This window comes from Stenella coeruleoalba (genome assembly GCF_951394435.1).
Source record: "Stenella coeruleoalba genome assembly, chromosome: 1".
Lineage (NCBI taxonomy): Eukaryota > Metazoa > Chordata > Mammalia > Artiodactyla > Delphinidae > Stenella > Stenella coeruleoalba.
In genome coordinates, this window is record NC_137169.1 from 35,426,269 (window position 1) to 35,447,595 (window position 21,327).

Sequence of the window (21,327 nt, forward strand, 5' to 3'; positions counted from 1 at the left end):
TCCCACGGCCTTTGGTCTCTGCATTGAGGCGGGACATTTTGAGGCCGGGATTCAGTGACCTCCCTAAGGTGTCCACCAGCTCTGTCATTCTGCCCTGGCTCAGGTGGTTTTGACCTGGAGCAGGGCTGCTGACTGGGGCTGGATATTTTGGGGGGGTGCAGCCAGCTCCTTGGCAGGATGATGAGGAAAAGAGTTGTATCTCTCTAAGGCAGAGGACGCCCCAGGAGCGTGCCCCTCATAAACATGGGTGAGGCCCTCCAGATCGCCCCAGGGCCTGCCCCTTGATGCTCCCTGTTTTAAACGCATTTTCTAGTTTCTCTCCCTCTGACGTGTACTTTTTTCATAAAGATGTGTCCGTGGTAGACAAATACACCAGGCTGTGGTCGCACGTGCGTGGATGCCCTTCCTAGCACACCTCACCCAGGACAAGTCCTTGAGGAATCCTCTTTTGGCCCCTACCTCCCCCACCCTCGGCCAGACAGCCTCACATCCAGCTGTGTTGTTGGTCCAGTAACCACAGCACTGTGCTGAAATTATTACTGTTTCTTCTTCAGCTGTTCACATACTAAGATAGGAAAAAAAATACCAAAGATACTATGTAGGCTGTGGTGCAGAAATGAAATGCAAATTGACATTATAATTATTGTTTGATTCATCTGCCTCCTCCACTGGCAAGGACCCTGTCTCACTTGCCTCCCAACCCAAAGTAGGGACTCAATGAAGGTTTGCTAAAAGGATAAAACGGGAGGAGTTTGACCTGGCCCTGAGGCAGGAAGTAAATCTTTTGGGTGGGATTATGGCTGGGCTGCCAGAATACTCATCCTTAGAATCTCTACTCCCAGCTCCTCCGAGGCCCTTCCTTTCAGTCTTACCCTGAGTACACACCCTGAGTCAGCTCCTAGAGGGTCTTCCCACACCCCCAACCTCCTTAACTAGGAAGGGGTCTGCATCCATTGCAGCAAACTCCACTCTCTCCCTAATGAACTGCTTTTCTCCCCATGCCCCACACTAATGGTAAGGATGGCTCATACAGAGATTTCCCAAGGAATAATATTTTTTTTTGAATTTTATTTTATTTATTTTTTACACAGCAGGCTTTTATTAGTTATCTATTTTATACATATTTGTGTCTATATGTCAATCCCAATCTCCCAATTCATCACACCACCACCACTCCCCTTGGTGTCCATATGTTTGTTCTCTACATCTGTGTCTCTATTTCTGCCCTGCATACTGGTTCATCTGTACCATTTTTCTAGGTTCCACATATATGTGTTAATATACAATATTTGTTTTTCTCTTTCTGACTTACTTCACTCTGTATGACAGTCTCTAGCTCCATCCACATCTCCACAGATGACCCAATTTTGTTCCTTTTTATGACTGACTAATATTCCATTGTATATATGTACCACATCTTCTTTATCCATTCATCTGTCAATGGGCATTTAGGTTGCTTCCATGTCCTGGCTATTGTAAATAGTGCTGCAATGAACATTGGGGTGCATGTGTCTTTTTGAATTATGGTTTTCCCTGGGTATATGCCCAGTAGTGGGATTGCTAGGTCATATGGTAATTCTATTTTTAGTTTTTTAAGGAACCTCCATACTGTTCTCCATAGTGGCTGTATCAATTTACATTCCCACCAATAGTGCAAGAGGGTTCCCTTTTCTCCACACCCTCTCCAGCATTTGTTGTTTGTAGATTTTTTGATGATGCCCATTCTGACTGGTGTGAGGTGATACCTCATTGTAGTTTTGATTTGCATTTCTCTAATAATTAGTGATGTTGAGCAGCTTTTCATGTGCTTCTTGGCCATCTGTATGTCTTCTTTGGAGAAATGTCTATTTAGGTCTTCTGCCTATTTTCTGCTTGGGTTGTTTGTTTTTTTAATATTGAGCTGCATGAGCTGTTTATATATTTTGGAGATTAATCCTTTGTGTGTTGATTCATTTGCAAATATTTTCTCCCATTCTGAGGGTTGTCTTTTCATCTAGTTTGTAGTTTCCTTTGCTTTGCAAAAGCTTTGAAGTTTCATTAGGTCCCATTTGTTCTTTTTTGTTTTTATCTCCATTACTCTAGGAGGTGGATCCAAAAAAATCTTGCTGTGATTTATGTCAAAGAGTAGGAACAATATTTTTTAAAGAAAGAAATAAATGAGGATCAACCAGGACCTGGACCGGACTTTGACCTGTGAGGAGGTTTTGGCCCCAGAAGTAAGCTCCTCAATCTCTCCCCCAAAGACCTTGAGTCCCAGGCCTCTTTCCAGGGATGGTCCTTTCCAGCCTCCTCTCTGGCACATTTTCAGGGCAGTCTCTGCAGTTACTCCAGTCTGAGCTCCTACGTGGTCCTAAAGATTTAAATCCAACAAACACATGGTATACACCTATGATGTGCTATAATAATACCTGCTAGCATCACTAACCACTTAAATGTGCCAAGCACTTTACCTGCATTGTTGAAATTTATTTCTCCCAACATCCCTGTATAGTAGCTCGTATCAGTATCTCCTTTTGCAGCTGAAGACTAAGATTCAGAGAGGTCAAGCAACTCACCCTAAGTCACACAGCTACACGGGAAGCAGAATCTAGGTTTGAACCTGGATCTGTGTGACTCCAGAGCCTCAATGCTTAACTATTATACAAAGTGGAATCTGTATGGCTTCATTTATCTGTTCTTTCCACAAATAATATTCCAGGAATATTCAATGAGTACTTACTATGAACCAGGCATTGTACAAAGTGGTGAGATTTGATGGTGGAAAAACAAAGTCCTTTTCCTTAGCGGCTTGGTCTGGTGGGAAACAGACATCAGCCACAAAAATCTTACACACATACATAATTACAGACTCTTCTAGATGCTCTCCAGGGAAAGTGCCTAAAGCAAGGAGAACAGCATAGAGCTGGAGTGGGAGTCAGAGAGGCTTCTGCGAGGAAGTGGTCTTTAGTAAAGGCCCTGAGGCAGAGGGGGGCACAGCTCTTTTAAGGAGGGTTTTAGAAAAACAGATCAAAGGCCAGCGAGGCTGGAGCCCAGAGAGCAAGGGGCAGTGGGGCAGGATGGGGTGGAGAGTGGGCAGGGGCCAAATCACTCAGAGCTGGTAGGTCAGGGCAAGGGGCTTGGAGTTCATGGTGAAGGCACAGACATCTTTTCAACGGTTCTCAGTAGAGCACTGAATTCAGATTTGCTCTTTAGAAAGATCACCCTTGCTGCTCTTTGGAGAACAGGTTGGAAGGGGAAGTGGTTGCAGGGGTCCGGAAGAAAGGTGATGTGGCTTGAAGTGGGATGGTAGTGCCAGGGGTGGTAAGAAGAGTAGGTTCAGGATAGAGTTTTGAAAGTAAGGTCAATAGGACTGGATGTGGGCTGCAAGAGAGAAGAATCAACACAGACTTTGGACACCTGGATGAAGACTGGTGCCTTTACTGAAACGGGGAACACCAAGGGAGGAGCGGGTTTAGAGGAGAACCAAGAGTTTGCTTTTGGTGAGTTTGAGGTGCCTGTAACGTAGAGGGATAGAATTGTCCTCATCTTTGTATCCCCAGAGTCGGCACAAAATAAGCACCCAGAGGTGCTTATTTAAAAAGTCTTTAAAAAAAAAAAGAATGCACAATGGGTAGAATTTGAGTCAAGTCTTGAAAAATGGTTTGGCTTTGAAATGAAGATATTTTGATGGCTGTTTGTTTCAAAACGAAACAAAAACCAAATAGAAAGTTGGTGAAAGCAAAGGAGAAGGGAGTGATTGTGATGTAGAAGTGGTCCGCGGGGAGCCTCTTGCTGCAGCTCTCCAAGGCTTTTGTGCCTCTGCCTGGAACACTGAGCCATCCTCTGCATGGCCAGAGAATAAATCAGAGCCAGAAAGGAAAATTGTGTTTTTGTTAAATGTAGAAATCCAGGGTGTATTTGTGGGTACGTGTGTGTCTGCCTTGGAGCATTTTTATATTTGTATTTTTATATTTCATAGGCTAGAAGGCCCTGGGCTTTCCAACTGACTTTGTCTGCAAGGCTGAATTGAGGCTGGATTCTCTTCCTATGTACGTGGACTGACCTGGCTGCAGAAGCTCCCCCACACCCACACCCCAGTGATCCAGGTTGAGCAGGTCAGGCTGCGTCAATCTGTTTCCAGTGCTTACGGATCATGGCTTCTTTCCTGGGCAACTAGTATCAGACCCTTTGTGCAGAGCCTCCCGAAGCTCTGGAGAAGAATGTTTACATTCAGCAGCTAGTGTCCAGAGACAAGGGTTGGAATGTGACTGACCCAGAGGTGAACACCAAAGGCACATTAACATACAAACATAGTCCTTCCCGTTCGTTTACTCATTCAGTTCATCATTCATTCATTTATTCGACAGATATTCTCAGGCTCAGTGTTTGTTTCAGGTTTCTTAACCTCCCTGCCTCCCAGTTTCCTCAGCTATAAGGTGCTGAGGATCTTGGTGGACAAAACACAGATCCCTGCCCCCATGGAGGCAGATATTCTAATGGGGAGAATTAAATCATAGAAAAATAAATAGAGCAAATAAATGAAGCATGCAGTGGTGGTCCCGGAAAGCTTCACTGAGGAGGTGACATATCAGCGAGGCCCTGGAGCCGGTGAGGGAACAAGCCCTTCAGACTGAGGGGAGCAGGAAACTGGAGCAGAGAGCTGGGGGCGGAGTTATACAGGGATGGGGGTGGGGGAAGAATGTAGGCCATTATGAGGACTTGGCTTCTCTCCAGAATGAGATTCGAAGTCATTTGATGGTTTTAAGAGGAGGAGTAACATGATCGGGCATCTAGTATTAAAGAATCGCTGTGCCTGCTGAGTGTTGAGCAGACTGCAGGGGGCCCAGCAGAAGCAGGAATTATCCTGATCAGGCTATAGCTGATGGTGGCTTGGATCAGGTGGTGACAATGGAGGCGGAGGGAAGTGCTGGGCTCTGGATAAATTTTGGAGGCAGGACAGAACTATATGTTAATGTCAATGCACCAAAAGCACGCTTCATAAAAGGAAAAAATTGATAAATTAGACTTCATCAAAATGAAAAACTCTTGTGCTTCCAAAGACACTATTAAAATGAAAAGACAAGCCACAGAATGAAAGGAAACACTTACAAAGCCTATATCTGATAAAGGACTTGTATCTAGAATATATAAAGAATTCTTACAACTCAATATTAAGACAAACAACCCAGTTAAAAACTGGACAAAATATTTGAATAGACATTTCACCAAAGAAGATATGTGAATGGCTAATAAGCATATAAAAAGACACTCAACATTGTTTGTCATCAGGGAAATGCAAATTAAAATCCCAGTGAGATACCACTTCACACCCACTAGAATGGCTATAATCAGAAAGACAGTCACAAGTGTTGGCAAGGATGTGGAGAAGGGGATGATGGGAATGTGAAATGGTACGGCCACTTTGGAAAACAGTGTGGCAGTTTCTTAAAAAGATAACCAGGAATTTACCGTAAGACACAGAAATTCCACTCCTAATTGTCTATCCAAGAGAAATGAAACGATACATTCACATGAAAATTCACACATAAATGTTGACAGAATCCCTATTCATAGTTGCCAAAAGGTGGGAAACAGCCCGAATGTCAATCAGTACTACAGAAGGATACTATGCAGTATTAAAAAGGAATGACATACTGATACATGCTATCGCATGGATGAATCTCAAAAACATTATGCTAAGTGAAAAAAGCCAGACACAAAAGACCATCTACTGTATGGTTCTATTTATATGAAATGTCTGGAAAAGGCCGATCTATATGGACACGAAGTAGATGAATAGTTGCCTGGGGCTGGGAAGGGGGATAGAGAGTGACTGTAACTGGACACGAGGGACCTTATTGAGGTGATAGGTTTCACTGAGGTGATGGAAATGTTCTAAAACTGGATTGGTTGATGGCTGCATGACTTGGTAAATTTATTAAAAATCCTTAAATTATACCCTTGAAGTAGACAGATTTTATGTTATATAAATTATACCCCTATAAAAAGTTTTTATAAAAAGAAAAATATTAATGACAATGTAAACAATTTTTGTGTATATAAAGCATTTAGCATAATGTTTGGAACATAGTAGGTGCTCAATAAATGTAGTTAACTTTTTAAGCTAATGTTATTGCCACTATTATTACCGATGTAATGATTACTATGTGCTAGGCACTGTGCTGGGTGCCAGACGAAGTGAAGCTCCGGGAAAGAACCCTTGAGCTAGAAGCGTGCCATGAACTTTATGCCACAATGACAGTTTAATGTCCAAATCCTACCACCGTTGCTAGCAAGTCACTTTAAAAGTTGTTCTCCCCTCTTTTTTTCCTTTGTAGCAAGCACAACTTTTGTGATTTTATTTATTTGTGTGAACACTTATTTCATGTCTGTCTCCATCATTAGATTGTAAACACCATGAAAGCAGGGATACTTCTGTTCCACTCATTACTGGTAGGTGGACAGATTCTGGGAGACTTTTTGCTGGGTCTGATAGGAGTAACAGGTACTGCTGATACTGTCCCTTTCCTCCATATCCCCATGAATGTGGGCAGGATGTCTGGGGCTTCAGCACTCACCTTATGATCATGAGGTGCACACATGAGGGTGAAAGCCAGGTTGTGAATGAAGTATGTTGGAGAAAGATGGAAAGAGCCTGTATCTTTGGTGACTTTGTGGAGCACTGAGCCAATGCCAATAAATGCCCCCTTCTGACTCATTACATTTGAGAAAAATAACTTTGTATTTGTTTAAGCCACTGTTGCTGGGGTTTTCTATATCTGGCAATGGAACACATTCCTAAATGTTACCACCAATAAGACCGAAGTGATCCTCTTGAGAGATTTTTGTCTCATGGAGGAAGATGGGCATGTAAACAAATCCAGGCATTTGTAAAGCACTTGTTTTGTGGAACTTTGTATGGGTGAAGTGATGGACCGTATCAAGGAATCCCTAGTTGCATACTGGTTTCTGGCTTGCTTTTTTTTTTTTTTTTTTTGGTTTAGGTGATCCAGTGGATGGCTGCCCCACCGAGATAGGAGACCTAGGAGGTGGAGCTCATTTGTGGAGTAAATAGATTAGTTATTTATTAGGCATGTGGGTTTTAGGTACCTGTAGGACACCCAGGCGGTGGGGGTGGTGGTGTCCAGAGATAGGACGATGTATGGATCTGAACTCAGGGGAGAAGACTTTACTGGATCATCAGTGTGCACGTATGAGTGAACCCTGAGAGTGAAAGTGTATTGAGCTCTGGTTTCAGGCTTTATGCTAAGTGCTTTGTATCTTTACACCATCATCATAATCCACCTTCACAGCTAACATTTACTGAGCACTTACTACCTGCCAATTTGACTTCTAAGTGCTCTGTCTGCATTATCTCATTCAGTTTTCACAACCAAGAAAGGGAAGTGCTATTCCAAGTTTAGCTATAACTGAGGATTAGAGAAGTTAAGTAACTTGCCCTAGGTCATACTGCTAGAGTTGTGAAACCAGAAACACCTAAACACTAGAAACCAGGACAGAGAGCCGTGAAGACATCAATATTTTTGTTTTCTTTTAAAAAATAATTTGCTTTTTAAAATTAATTTTGTAATTTAATTTTAAAAATTAAGGTATTATATTCATGGAATGTTATGCACAACTTATAAGTGTACAGCTCAAAGCAATGTGAACACACGAGTGTAATAACCACCGTCCAGATCAAGAAACAGAACATTACTAACACCCCAGACACGTTCCTTCTATTACCCCCTATCATTCCCTGTTCCCACCCCAAGGTAAACCCAACTCGGACTTCTTTCACCATAGATTAGTTTTGCTTCAAATGTGAACATTTAAGGGGTGGGAAAGGAAAGATGAGCTTAAAAGGGTGACGAAGATAAACTGGTCAGTAATGTGGGAGGATGTCAAGAGAACTGGATCTAGGTTCCACCTATCATGTGCACACACCAAGTGGAAGCTAGTGATACAAAGTCAGAGCGATCCTGGAAAATCCTTTTTGGCAGCAGTGGGAAATGTAACAAGATTAAATTCCTGGAGTAGTTGGTAGTGACAGCAGTGCTAGCCACTGTATCCATGCCCAGGACAGTCAGTGAGGCAAGCTACAGCACCTCATGTTTGCGGGCAGCATTGAGGAGAGTGGTGGGTGATTTGGGGTGATTTTCCTTGTTATGTATACTCCAGGTTGGATTCTTCAGCCATTCTCTTAGCAATTTTCTGAGCTAAGCAATATAATCTGTTATCTAATTTATTACCTTACTAGGTCAAGAGAGAAAACCTGTATAATTGTTGTGAAAGACTATTGGTTGCCTACCCAACAGTCATTCTCTTGTCTTTTTTGAAACAGAACCATGCTTTCTTTGGGGGGCGGTGGGGGCAGCATGTGCCCAGCCCCTGGTTATAAATCATAGTTGTTTTATGTCCATTCCATTCTATGTAATACCATCCTTTTTACCAACATATATTAACTCTCATCTTTACAACAATCCTGCAAGGCAGGTATTATCTTTTCCGTTTTACTCGTGGGAAAACCCAAACTTAGAGGAGCGACTAGTTTTGAACAAGATCTGACTCCACAGCTCCTTTTTTTAAAAAAAATATTTATTATTTGTCTGCGGCGGGTCTTAGTTGCGGCACGTGGGACCTTTAGTTGCGGCATGAGAACTCTGAGGCATGTGGGATCTAGTTCCCTGACCAGGGATGGAACCGGGGCCCCCTGCACTGGGAACGCAGACTCTTAGCCACTGAACCACCAGGGAAGTCCCTCCATAGCTCTTTACAGTGCACCACAGCACTACTCATCTGGGAGTAACTTTGTACATCTTTCATGACTCAGGTTGAGGGTATTCTACTTTTCTCTTTGACCTATCGGAGTGTCCTGTCTGCTTCCTTCCCCATCACCCTTGACAATCTGGGTGCTCCTTAGGGCGACTCACTACCTCTCAGGAACAGTTCCTAATGACTTCCAGGGACCCCCTCACCCGCCAGAAGTGTGTTTAATGACTTCCAGGATCTTCTCCCCTCCACCTCAAGAGCTGCTCCTAATGACCCCCAAATCCTTACTCACGGAGGAACTGCTTTTTAATGACCCTAAGGACATCCCTGCTCAGGACTTATCCTAATGACCCACAGAGCTCCTTTCCCCTTAGGAACTGCTCCTTTCAAGAAATGTCCCGGTTTGCCGGCAAGTGAGGGGGTTCCCAAGACACGGGACTTTTTTCGTTTTAAAAACCGAGACAGTACTGGGCAATCTGGGACAGGTAGGTCACCTTATCAGGAACTCCTTGACCTCGGAAGCCACCCCTAAGGGTCCCCAGCGCACTTTTACCTTAGGTAAGGGTTCTACTCACCCCGCAGAAGACTGTCCCCACCCTTTCGTTAGAAACATCCTACAACAACCCCATCAGTGCCTTTACCCTGGCCAACTAGCCCATTTCTAGGCACTCAACTCTTTTAATCCAGATTAGCTACGGGCGGCCAGAAGCCCGCCTGCGATTGGCCAGTTCTGCGATTCAGCAGAGATGCTCAGTGGCCGCGGTCGCGAGTGGTACAGCGTTTCCTCCCGGCAACAGCCCTAGCCGGCGCTCATAGGCTGAGCCGATTGATGTGCCAGTACTTTGGGGCGGCTGCAGAGCGCGTTCATTGGCTGTTTGAAGGCTTCTGGCAGCCCCTGGATTGGTTGACTCTGTGGAGCGCTGTGCGACTGCGCAGAGGCCTACTTTAGAGGAGGCGGAGCTTCGTCCTTCGCCGGCTGGGAAAGCAGAGGGATCGGCTAGTGGCGACAGCAGAAGTCGGGCCTTAGCCCTGCCGGGGCAGTGGGCTTTAAGTAAGAACCAGAGGGTTTTTGAATCCTTTAGGTTTGTTGGTTCTGTAGCCGTGACCGTGAGCTCTGGTGGGGGAGGGGCGGAGGGCGGTCTTCAACGGTCAGTGATAGGCATGGTTCTCGGTCAATGGGAGCAGGCGCTTCTGAAATGGGTCCTGAGATTGGCCCTTTCCAATCTCTTATAGCCAATGGACGTCGGGAAGGGTGGGCGGGTCTACTGGGCCTTATTTTCTTCTTCCTGCGGCCCGGACTCACTCGCCTAGGCGGCGGGGCCGGGAGGGGCCAGGCGTCTACGCGGTGAGCTTCGGGGACCTTGGGAGCGGGGGGCTACTTTGGGAGCGATACCCGCGGGAGCATCTGCGAGGGGAGGGGGCGGGAGTTTGAGGTGGTTGTTAGCAACAGCTCCCTTTATTGAGTTGATAAGTACCCGGCCTAGTGCTTAGCGTTTCGCTTGCATCATCTGAGTTAATCACAGCAACCCTGCCGGGCAAGGAGGTTGGGATCCCCATTTTACAGGAGGAGAAACTGAGACTCGGGCAGCTTACACAGCCAAGGTCACACAGCTAATAAATGGCAGAGACTGGATCTGTATTCAGAGTTGTTTTAACTCCGGGGCAGTGCTCTCTTAAACCAGTAGGCTTTGTTGCTGGGTTGGGAGAGGAAGGTGTCAGGGAATGGGAACTTTCCCCAGGAAATAGATTGAGGGAAGGGAATCCTAGGGTAGAAGAAAAGGAATGAGCAGTTGAGGTAAGAGGAAAGAAATCGGTTACTCAACAGTTACTGAGTGCCTACTCTGTGCCGTGCATTGTTCTAGGTTCTAGGCTTACAAAGATGAATAAGGCCAGAGGCAGATGAAGCCCCATTAGGGGTTTGGGAGGCCCTACGATGGGCCCTAACACTGTGTTCACATGATTATGTGTCTTTATAAAATTTGCAAGAGTAAGATATTTTGTATTTTTTTAAAGAGAGGGTCTTCAAGATTGCATGAAACTTTAGGTTCCTCTACACTTGGATCTGCCCTTGTAAAGGGCTTAGACTAAGTGGAGAGTATGCTGTAGGCAGCACAGTGTAATGGCAGGAGCACTAGGAGAACATTACAGGACTGTGGGTAAATTTCCTGGTATGTAAAACAGGGCTTACAGTATATCTGCCATGCAAAGTTTGACGAGGTGCAGGAAAGCACCAGGCCAGGAACGCACTTTATTTTTGGTGAAATGGAACCCGGAGAGATGCAGGTACTGGGACTTGTCTTCTCTCCTACCTGAGACAGTTGTACTCCATGCTGTCTTCCCAACCTTTTACTAGATTGTTGGTAGGTTGGACACAGTTTCCTCCCTTCTGATCGCTCCAGCTCTCAAGGGGACTCTTGGAGCTGAACTGCCATGGCTTTGGGACCCAGATTTGGGGGAATTGAGTAAAGAAAAGGACATACGGTTTTTGCTTCTAAACTGGCTTCTTTTAGCTGGTGTGCTTGGTTCTTATTCAGTCAAAATAGTCTATTGTGTTACCAGGCAACGGGGATGCACCCACTTAACTGAAGGCCTCATCTAAAAACAAAGTAGTATTTATTTCACCTCCAGTCAGTTATGAAGTTTGCCCTTTATTGCCAGTTTATTGCCTGTTTAAATTTTGTCCTTTGAGTTCTGGGTACAGCGCAATTGAACTAGTCTCTAGCTTGACTTCGTATAGCAGTGCCGAAACTGCATTTTGGTTTAGATATGAGAATAATTTCACTTTAGAGTTTTAAAAATCATAGCTCAGGCTACTAATATCAGGGTACTCTTTAACCCTTAAACTTTGTAATCTGGTAGCCAACTAACTTTTCTTAGGAATCTAGAATCCTGTTTTAAAGCTTTGCCGTAGAAGGGAGCCCGTAGATTGATTTTTATTTAAAAAAAATCTGGTTGTAGTATATTGAATTTAATACTTAGAAACAGCAAGGTGTGAATAAGGGAGCAGCTGAAAAGAGAAGGGGAAAATATGGGCGGGGCAGCTGCTTTGTTAGATGGGACCAACAACCAAATAATTGCAGTTTCCCTTTTTTAGCTGAAACAATGTCTCCATGTAAGTCAGGTTTAAATACAGGCAATTTTATACATTAGAATCCTTTAGACAGAACCTTTTCTGTCCCAGTGTGTCTTACTCATTTAAATGACCTGCCTAGAGGCAGATTCCAGGTGTGAGGTCTTACAGCTGCTTCAGAATTTCTTTCAGCACTGACATTTCCAGCATTCAATCTTAATTACATTTTATATAATTTTTTTTTTTTTTTTTTTTTTTTGTGGTACGCCGGCCTCTCACTGCTGTGGCCTCACCCGCTGCGGAGCACAGGCTCCAGACGCGCAGGCTCAGCGGCCATGGCTCACGGGCCCAGCCGCTCTGCGGCATGTGGGATCCTCCCGGACCGGGGCACGAACCCGTGTCCCCTGCATCGGCAGGTGGACTCTCAACCACTGCGCCACCAGGGAAGCCCCATTTTATATAATTTTTTTAACATTTTAAAAAATATTTATTTTTGGTTGCATTGGGTCTTTGTTGCTGCGCATGGGCTTTCTGTAGTGGCGGTGAGCGGGGGCTACTCTTCATTGCAGTGTGCAGGCTTGTCATTGCAGTGGCTTCTTTTGTTGCGGAGCATGGGCTCTAGGTGCGTGGGCTTCCGTAGCTGTGGCTTGCGGGCTCTGGAGCGCAGGCTCAGTAGTTGTGGCGCACAGGCTTAGTTGCTCTGCGGCATGTGGGATCTTCCCAGACCAGGACTCGAACCCGTGTCCCGTGCATCGGCAGGCGGATTCTTAACCACTGCGCCGCCAGGGAAGCCCACATTTTATATAATTTTATGTTCTTAATGTATTTCTTCAGATTCCTGCCTGACCAAAGTGACCTCAAAAAGGAGGGAAAATGGCTTCTGAATCTGAAACCTTGAATCCCAGTGCTCGGATAATGACCTTTTACCCGACTATGGAGGAGTTCCGGAACTTCAGTCGTTATATTGCCTACATTGAATCCCAAGGAGCTCATCGGGCTGGGCTGGCTAAGGTGGGGGACGGGGCCTTTGGGACTCAGGGTGGCAGTAAGATTTTTCCTAAATGAAGGCTGGAAGAACCGAGTTTTACTGAAAGGCAGGCTTGGTGGTAGTTGAATATTTGCTGTCCTATTTACAAGTTAATTCCTTTCGTTAACATCTGAAGCATCTCTTTTTAGGTTGGAGAAGAGCTGCTTAGAATGTTTAAAAGGGAGGAAGAGAGCAGTGTCCCAGGGCCAGCTGCTGTGGTGCTTCCATCTCTTGGTGGAGAAGGGTGTTTTCATCAATCCAACTTCTCTCGTTCTCGGTTTCGGTCTCATCCAGCACTCTGATAGTAATTTGGCTTCCCATGTGAACTTTCTGTTAGATTGAGAGAGAATCAACTCTTCAACCTCTTGTCTTGGTGCCCAGATAAGATTCTGAGGCTGAGAATTCCGTACCTTAGATCATTGCAACGAGGCAGCTAGTTGGTAGCAGAACTGGATCAGGGCTAGCATGACAGTGTGACTTGCCGTGTTTGGGTGAGCATGGTTAAACCCATGTGACTTTTTAGTAGAATCGGCTGTTGGCCTGCACACTTCTTGGACTCTGACCAGCTTGTCAGGTTTCTGATCTCTTTGTTTCTTGTGTTCCCTACAGGTTGTTCCTCCAAAGGAGTGGAAGCCACGAGCGTCCTATGATGATATTGATGACCTGGTCATTCCTGCCCCCATCCAGCAGCTAGTGACTGGGCAGTCTGGCCTTTTTACTCAGTACAACATACAGAAGAAAGCCATGACTGTTCGAGAGTTCCGCAAGATAGCCAATAGCGATAAGTGAGTGAAAACACATTCCTTCCCACCTGTCCTAGCATCTGGGACCTGATATCTCACGTGCAAAGCAGTCTCCAGGACTGCTGCCATCCCGCTGAAAAATAGTTTCCTCACCTCTAGTATCTGTCTCTCTGTCCGCTCTTTACATGGAAGCGTTCCTCATCTCGGTACACAGTCACAGTCTAAACTTGTACATATTTTTACATAAAGTAATCCCATTGTTTTTCCTTCAAAAGTAGGATCATTTTCTGACTCTAATAATTTGCAAGGTTGCAAAGGGGAAACTTGGAGTTGGTTCAAGAGGAGCGTTGGCCGGATGTATTGATACTACGCACTTATCAAAAAGTGGCCTTCGTAGTTTAAGTTAATCTCTTCCGTCTGGGTCCTCCTGTCTTTAATCATGGCAAACTCCTCACTACCCCTACAGATGCTATCTCATTTCCTTTGTGACATTATCCAAATGTGAGTGAACTACCAGGCTGGTTGCTGTTTTCTATCACTCCATCATCATCTGTACATTCTTGTCTCTGTTGGAAACATCTTTGTTTAGGTCTGCTGTCTTCAGTTGTTTTTCTCTGCTGTTTTTAATATTTTGCTCTCATTACCTCAGATTTACAGAGAATAAGTTGTGTGTTCCCCTCATTGGGCTCTGACTAGTCCTTAATCCTCTTGCTTGGATCTTCTCCCTTCCCTTGTTACTTCTTCATTTTGTGGCTCCACAAGGGATTCCTCCCTCCCCCTTGCCTCTTCTCCTGAGCCTTTTTGGTCCACACATATCTTGGTTTCAGCCAGACTTTTTTTTTTTTTTTTTTTTTTTTTGCGGTACGCGGACCTCTCACTGTTGTGGCCTCTCCCGTTGCGGAGCACAGGCTCCAGACGCGCAGGCTCAGCGGCCATGGCTCACGGGCCCAGCCGCTCTGCGGCATGTGGGATCTTCCCGGACCGGGGCACGAACCCGTGTCCCCTGCATCGGCAGGTGGACTCTCAACCACTGCACCACCAGGGAAGCCCCCAGCCAGACGTTTTTGCGGCTCTGCCGTGGAGGCTCGCAGTAGAGCCTCAGCTTGCCAGGCTTCACACTTGGAGTGCTTTATCATCTCACATCAGGTCGCGCTCTTTCTCCGTCTGTGCTCTGCCTTCTTTTCCTTTGACATAGCACAGTTCTAAGTGTGGGCTTCCAATTTTATTGGCAGCCTAACTCTTAAAGCATCTCTATTGCTGGCCAACCTGCTGTCTAATGAGGGAATCTGTGTAAAAGCCTGTTGAAGAAGTGTGCCATGCTCCGCAGATGAGAGGCTGTGCCGTCTTCATGTCTGCTTCCTAGCTCTGCGCCGTGCCAAGCACACTTGCTTTGTTTCACGTCGGGTTGGCCTCACTCAGGCCCCTGTGCTGTTCTTCCTGTCTCATCAACATATGGTAGGCCTTACCTTCTTTCAGGACACCTCTTTTTAAATCAGCCGGTCCTGTGTCTTTTCCCTTCATCCGAAATACAATCAATTCTTACCTTTGATTTCTGTCTGTGTGGTCAGCCAGCTTTAAGAAAACCCAGTAGGGTAAAAACCTAAACTTTTAAAGCAGATCAGTTGGAAGTAGAGTTATTTGTATTTAAAGGGTTTAGAACTTGAGAATTCTAAACTTCATGATTCATTAGTTTAACATCAAAATGTAAGGCAGTATTTAAAGTAAGATTTTTTTTTTCCCACTCATCTCATCTCCACACAGTTTCATTTTGGTCTTCCACTCCTTATCATGTTTTTTGGCCATTTGAGTTATAATGTGCATTTTCAAATACCTATTAGGTTTACACGTTACTCTTTTTAAATTGTGTAGTAATTTTTAAGTGGTTTGAATTTTTAAAAGATTGTTTTGGGAGTAAGTTTTCAGTATGTGATTATTGAGCTAAAGAGTACAGATATTGGGCTTCCCTGGTGGCGCAGTGGTTGAGAGTCCGCCTGCCGATGCAGGGGACACGGGTTCGTGCCCCGGTCCGGGAAGATCCCACATGCCGCGGAGCGGCTGGGCCCGTGAGCCATGGCTGCTGAGCCTGCACGTCTGGAGCCTGTGCTCCGCAACGGGAGAGGCCACAACAGTGGGAGGCCCGCATATCGCAAAAACAAACAAACAAAAAAAAAGAGTACAGACATTTTTAATGGTATTATGTGGGGACATATAGATAGATAGATAGATAGATGGTGGTGTGTGTGTATTTGAGTGTGTGAGCATATGTATACACATGTATTTTGCTAAATGGAACATTTGATGTGCAGAAACCTATTTTTATGTTTTTAGGACTATTTTATATTTTTATTAAAATATTTGGTTTTCAGGCATGATTATTTGTTGAATGTTAGCCACACTGCATAGGATGCTGGGAATGTAGCAGTGACAACTGAAGTTAGCCCTCTTGGAGACGCTTCCTTAGAGTGCAGGGAAGTAAACTCTTTTCCAGGGCCTCAGCTCTCCATGTGCTGGGTTTTGGTTGTCTGTGGATACATAGGGATTTGCAGTCTTGGTTCTCACAGGTTTGGAAGCCTATTTTCTCCCTGTGTGGCCAGGCTACTCCTGACGGGTGCAGTGTGTAGTTATAGTAGAGTCTCTTGAAAGAGTGGAGGATATCATTCTTAAGGAAGATGGGCTTACATCTTTGTGTATGTTACCTTTTTTGGGCCCAGAACGTTGAGGGAGTTACTGGGTACTGTATTGGAACCTTGAAGGCCAAGGTTATGTCTTGTTCATTTGAAATGTCTTGCTATCCCTGGAACAGGGATTGTGTCTCGTGCCGTTCATAATGCCTCATGTATTTAGTCCCTTATAAGTGGCTAACACTTTTTTTTTTAACTTTTTAAAGGTACTGTACCCCACGCTATAGTGAATTTGAAGAGCTTGAACGGAAATACTGGAAAAATCTCACATTCAATCCCCCAATCTATGGTGCAGATGTGAATGGCACTCTCTATGAAAAGGTGAGACTTCCTGGGATCTCTATGCAGCATTTCTGCGATTTTGTAATTTAATCCCATTTTCATCTGCCCAGCATGTAGTGGGCACCAAAAAGCTGTTTTGCTGAACGGGTGTCTGGACAAAGGAACGGCCCACCACCAGGTGATGGGCTGTGCTCACTTAATTGTGGGTAGTTTTGCATGTGACTGAATTTTATTTCTCCCACTCTACATGTGAATTGGATGATATGGTGTTTTTAGCAAGGGCTGTTAGAAGAGTCCGTGGGTGGTAGCTCTGATGAGTTCTAGAAAGGGTGGGATCACAGTAAATGAAATGTTGGGGGAGGGCAATGTAGTTTCTGAAGAAAACAGATCACTGACCAACATAATGGAAGGGGTGTATATTGAAGAAGAGGGACATATTTAGATTTGCAGAATCCTCAAACAAGATTCTGTAGCAAAAGCTGTTTTAACAAATTGCATTGGCTTAGGATTTAGTGCTTTTTGGCATAGAGAACAGCCTTAGATACGGTACAAGGAAGAAATATTTGGGACTGTTTTTTGGATGATTAAAAAGTCTGTAGGGGGTTTCCCTGGTGGCGCAGTGGTTGAGAGTCCGCCTGCCGATGCAGGGGACACGGGTTCGTGCCCCGGTCCGGGAAGATCCCACATGCCGCGGAGCGGCTGGGCACGTGAGCCATGGCCGCTGAGCCTGCGCGTCCGGAGTCTGTGCTCCACAACGGGAGAGGCCGCAACAGTGAGAGGCCCGCGTACCGCAAAAAAAAAACAAAAACAAAAAAAAAAAACTGTAGGGTGTTTTAGGGATTATCACTCCGATTAATTTATTGTTTTTGTAAATTATTTGAAGGAAGATGTTTAAAAAGTGGATTCCAGTTTTGTTGATGACAGCTTTTTTGGGTGGTGGGAAGTGAAGCTTGTAGGCATAAATCCAGAACGTACTTATAGGAAGTGGGCTCCTCGATGACCTTTACAACTCAGGATAACATTGTAGACTTTTTTTTTTTTTTTTTTTGCGGTACGTGGGCCTCTCACTGCTGTGGCCTCTCCCGTTGCGGAGCACAGGCTCCGGACGCACAGGCTCAGCGGCCATGGCCCACGGGCCCAGCCGCTCCATGGCATGTGGGATCTTCCTGGACCGGGGCACAAACCCGTGTCCCCTGCATCGGCAGGCGGACTCTCAACCACTGCGCCACCAGGGAAGCCCCCACATTGTAGACTTTTTACTGAAGACACTGCCCAGTGGAAATAAGGGCTGGATAAGTCACAAATGAGTACAGTTGATTCCCATGCTTTGTATTTTTTATGGTTTGACAGTACTTTGCTCTTTCGACTTAAGTTTCTTTCTTTTTCTTTTTTTTAAAATTAATTTATTTTTGGCTGCGTTGGGTCTTCGTTGCTGTACGCGGGCTCTCTAGTTGCGGCGAGTGGGTGCTACTCTTCGTTGCGGTGCATGGGCTTCTCATTGCGGTGGCTCCTCTTGTTGCGGAGCATGGTCTCTAGGTGTGCGGGCTTCAGTAGTTGTGGCATGTGGGCTCAGTAGTTGTGGCTGCGGGCTCTAGAGTGCAGGCTCAGTAGTTGTGGTGCACGGGCTTAGTTACTCTGCGGCATGTGGGATCTTCCTGGACCACGGCCCGAACCCTTGTCCCCTGCATTGGCAGGCGGATTCTTAACCACTGCACCACCAGGGAAGTCCTGACCTAAGTTTCTTTAGCCTCTGTGCAAACTCTTCCTCTTGGGTTTAGAACAGGTGACTGTCCCTCCTTTTTCATCTTTCATGTACTAGTGTTCAGTGTTGTTCACCAACTGGTGTTTGCCCTTCAGAGGTATAATGGCGTCAGTTCCAGTGGCAGCTCTGAACAGCGAGTGAGGAGTGCTGTGGTCTTCAGGGCCATGTAGTTTCAACATTATTCCTAATCTTTGTTAGGAGTGACAGCTCACCTGTGACCTGCTCTGTGATTGGTGGGTTCAGAGCCTCAGTTTATATTCAGTGTAACTTCCTCTGCAGCATGTTGATGAGTGGAATATTGGCCGCCTGAAAACAATCCTGGACTTGGTGGAAAAGGAGAGCGGGATCACCATTGAGGGGGTGAACACCCCATACCTGTACTTCGGCATGTGGAAGACATCCTTTGCCTGGCACACCGAAGACATGGACCTGTACAGCATCAATTACCTGCACTTCGGAGAACCCAAATCCTGGTAAAGTCGGCCTGCACTTGGCACTGGGGCTTCTCAGCTTTCATGTACCCAGGGAACACCTTGGAATCGGGCAAAATGCAGATTATGGTTCGGCAGGCTTAGGGTGGGACTGGTGTGTTACATTTTGTTCCGACTTTCAAGCAGTAAGGTGCTGTTTGAGCTCTGGTGCTCTCCCTGCCCTTGGGAGTAGCAAGCGTTAGCGGGCCGGGCACTTAGTACCACAGTATGAAAACAGAAAGGTGCCTGAGTGACCGAGAGCCATGGGCGCTCTCCCACTGTCTGGTTCCTTTTTCTGAACAGGCCTGAGGCATTTCTTAGAGGCAGACTTCCAAGACTGGAGTCACTTCTTCAGATGATAGAAAGCTTTCTTTTCCTCATGGAAAAAATATTTGGTGAGCAGCAGTGTGTGCTTTACTCACGAGGGGACGCAGGACCACTCAGCGTCCGCTCCCCGTTCCCCACCGAGGCTGCCGTCTGGCTGGGGAGAAATCAGAGAAAGCTCTCTCGTTTCTTCCTGCGCCCACCCGTCTATCTCAGCATGTTAGCGAAGATGCTGCCTTCGGCAAAGCAAAAGGCAGATGGGGTGCCCACCCTCACACCGCTAGGGGACTGGTCAGGAGAGAGAAAGTGGGAGAAAAGCTCTGATGGGGAACAGTGGTTGTAATAGGTTCACACAGGAAGGTGTGTGAGCATGGGGACTAGAGAAGGCTCCCCTGGAAGAGGTGACAGCTGAGCCAAGAGCTCGCAGGTGAGGCCGTGGCTGGGTGTGGTGGTGGTGGGTTCGGAAGGCGGACTGAGGGGAGGGTGTCTGGGTGGTTGTAACAACACGTGCAAAGACACTTGAGAGCGAGCACGGTGTCTTGAGTAACTAGAGGAAGGAAGTCCCTTGTGGTTTGCGTGCTGTGTGTGAGGACGGAGGAGTGAGGAGGCCGGAGGGGACACCGTGGCCAGGCCATGGGGAGTCGTGCAGACTGTATCTGTCTCCATTCCTTTCCGGTACCTTCAGTCACATCCTTTCCCAGGACTTTTCTTTTCTTCTGGCAGATGCTTTGCAGTTTCCAGTATTGGAAGGGGGAAAACCCTTTTGAGCCTGTGATTACCCCCTAACTACTGTCCCAGTTCCTTCCTTAGGTGGCTAGACTTCTAGACTCTAGCTTTTGTGTCTTCACCATGTTTACTCTGAAGTTCCCTGAAATTGGACTTTTTGTTCTCAGGTCAAGAGATTTTCTAGTTGCTATATACACTCTTTAGGTCATCTGAAGTGGTTCCTTTAGAGACTTCTGTGCAATGTTGCCTGATGGATCACAGAGTCCTTTAGGTGACAAACATTTTCCTTAGCTCCTCATCTGTTTTGTTGCATAACAGAGCTATTTGGGATGGGAAGGTTTTGTTGTGGAATCATCTTTAGAATGCATTGTAAGTGTAAATCAGACTTTACCGTGAGTTCCCGAATATAAAGCTTAACAGTTGTGCAAAAGTTTTAAATAGTCCTCTATGTGTTTTTTATTTTTTCTGCTCAATTTTTAATGAAGGGCAATTCCTATGGTGTCTAGATACGCACGGGGGTGGAGGAGTGAGTGCTTACTGGATAATCGGTACACGGTTGTGGAGACAAAGGGAAATGGGCTCAGCACATAGGGGCCAGGTCTCTGGTAACTGATCCGTTGTCACCTCGTTTCCCATCTTCCTCCCTCTATCTCATCCCAGTTAGGCCTTTCAGGCTCTGCCAGGAGCACTTTAATGCCATCCTCCTCCTTTTTTTTTTTTTTTTTAACTTTTATTGCATGAACAACATTATAAAGGAGAGCAACATTGAGTGTGTACCCTAAATCCTGGTTCATGATAAATATTCAATAAATGTCTTGTTAAATGAATATAAAAGATAAAATCGCTCACACTTCTGCGTGTGCTCTGCCCTCTGCCCAAACAGTCTAATACTTCATTTCTCCAGATCCCTATCTGGTTCTCGTGGTTGAGAAGTTGAAAAGTCTGATATTTCAAGCTGTCCTGAAAGGGGAGACGAGCCCCTCTGCTCAGCGGCTGATGCTTCTTTGTGTTTGCAGGTACTCCGTCCCGCCTGAGCACGGAAAGCGGCTGGAGCGCCTGGCCAAAGGTACGGGGTCCACTCCGCTTGCTGGGTCAGACCTGCCTGTGAGCTGCGCTCATTGCTCTAAGGTGTCCACTTGCTGTGGTCCTTTCTCAGGCCCACATGTGGGGAGTGAGCCAGACTGCCAGATTGGTTACATATCAGAGCGACTAAAATCAGAGCCTTTTCCCACTTTGTCTTGGGAAGGGACTTAGTAAGTCTTAGACTGTGTTTGCCTCAATTTTATCATGCATGGGTTTATTTGACTAGGGATAGTGTATTGGTCATATTGGGTCTGGTTCTTTTGCCAAAAACCCAAATCATCAAGTCAAAGTTGAATTTTATGCTTTGGTTCTTTTAAGTGGACTCCAATAGATTTGTACCTCTACAGAGCCTATTTCACAAGAGCTTGGGTCATGTGTGCTGTAGTTGTGCTACTAACAAAAGATTGA

The 21,327-nt window shown here is 45.7% G+C and overlaps 1 protein-coding gene across 3 annotated transcripts in view; it reads left to right on the top strand.

Moving 5' to 3' along the window:
• Nucleotides 1-9,674: 9,674 nt before the first annotated feature.
• KDM4A (lysine demethylase 4A) overlaps nt 9,675-21,327 on the top strand; it is a 42,681-nt gene continuing 31,028 nt past the window's right edge. Inside the window, exons 1-6 of one of the 3 annotated variants that reach the window (XM_079924708.1) lie at nt 9,695-9,802; nt 12,656-12,832; nt 13,458-13,633; nt 16,479-16,593; nt 18,596-18,789; nt 20,853-20,902. In XM_079924708.1, the coding sequence (XP_079780834.1) occupies nt 12,695-12,832; nt 13,458-13,633; nt 16,479-16,593; nt 18,596-18,789; nt 20,853-20,902 (673 nt within the window). In that variant the 5' untranslated portion in view covers nt 9,695-9,802; nt 12,656-12,694. Of the gene's footprint in view, nt 9,803-10,047; nt 10,097-12,655; nt 12,833-13,457; nt 13,634-16,478; nt 16,594-18,595; nt 18,790-20,852; nt 20,903-21,327 lie in introns of those variants that run through there. The other 2 variants (XM_079924709.1, XM_079924710.1) reach the window with 2 other exon arrangements.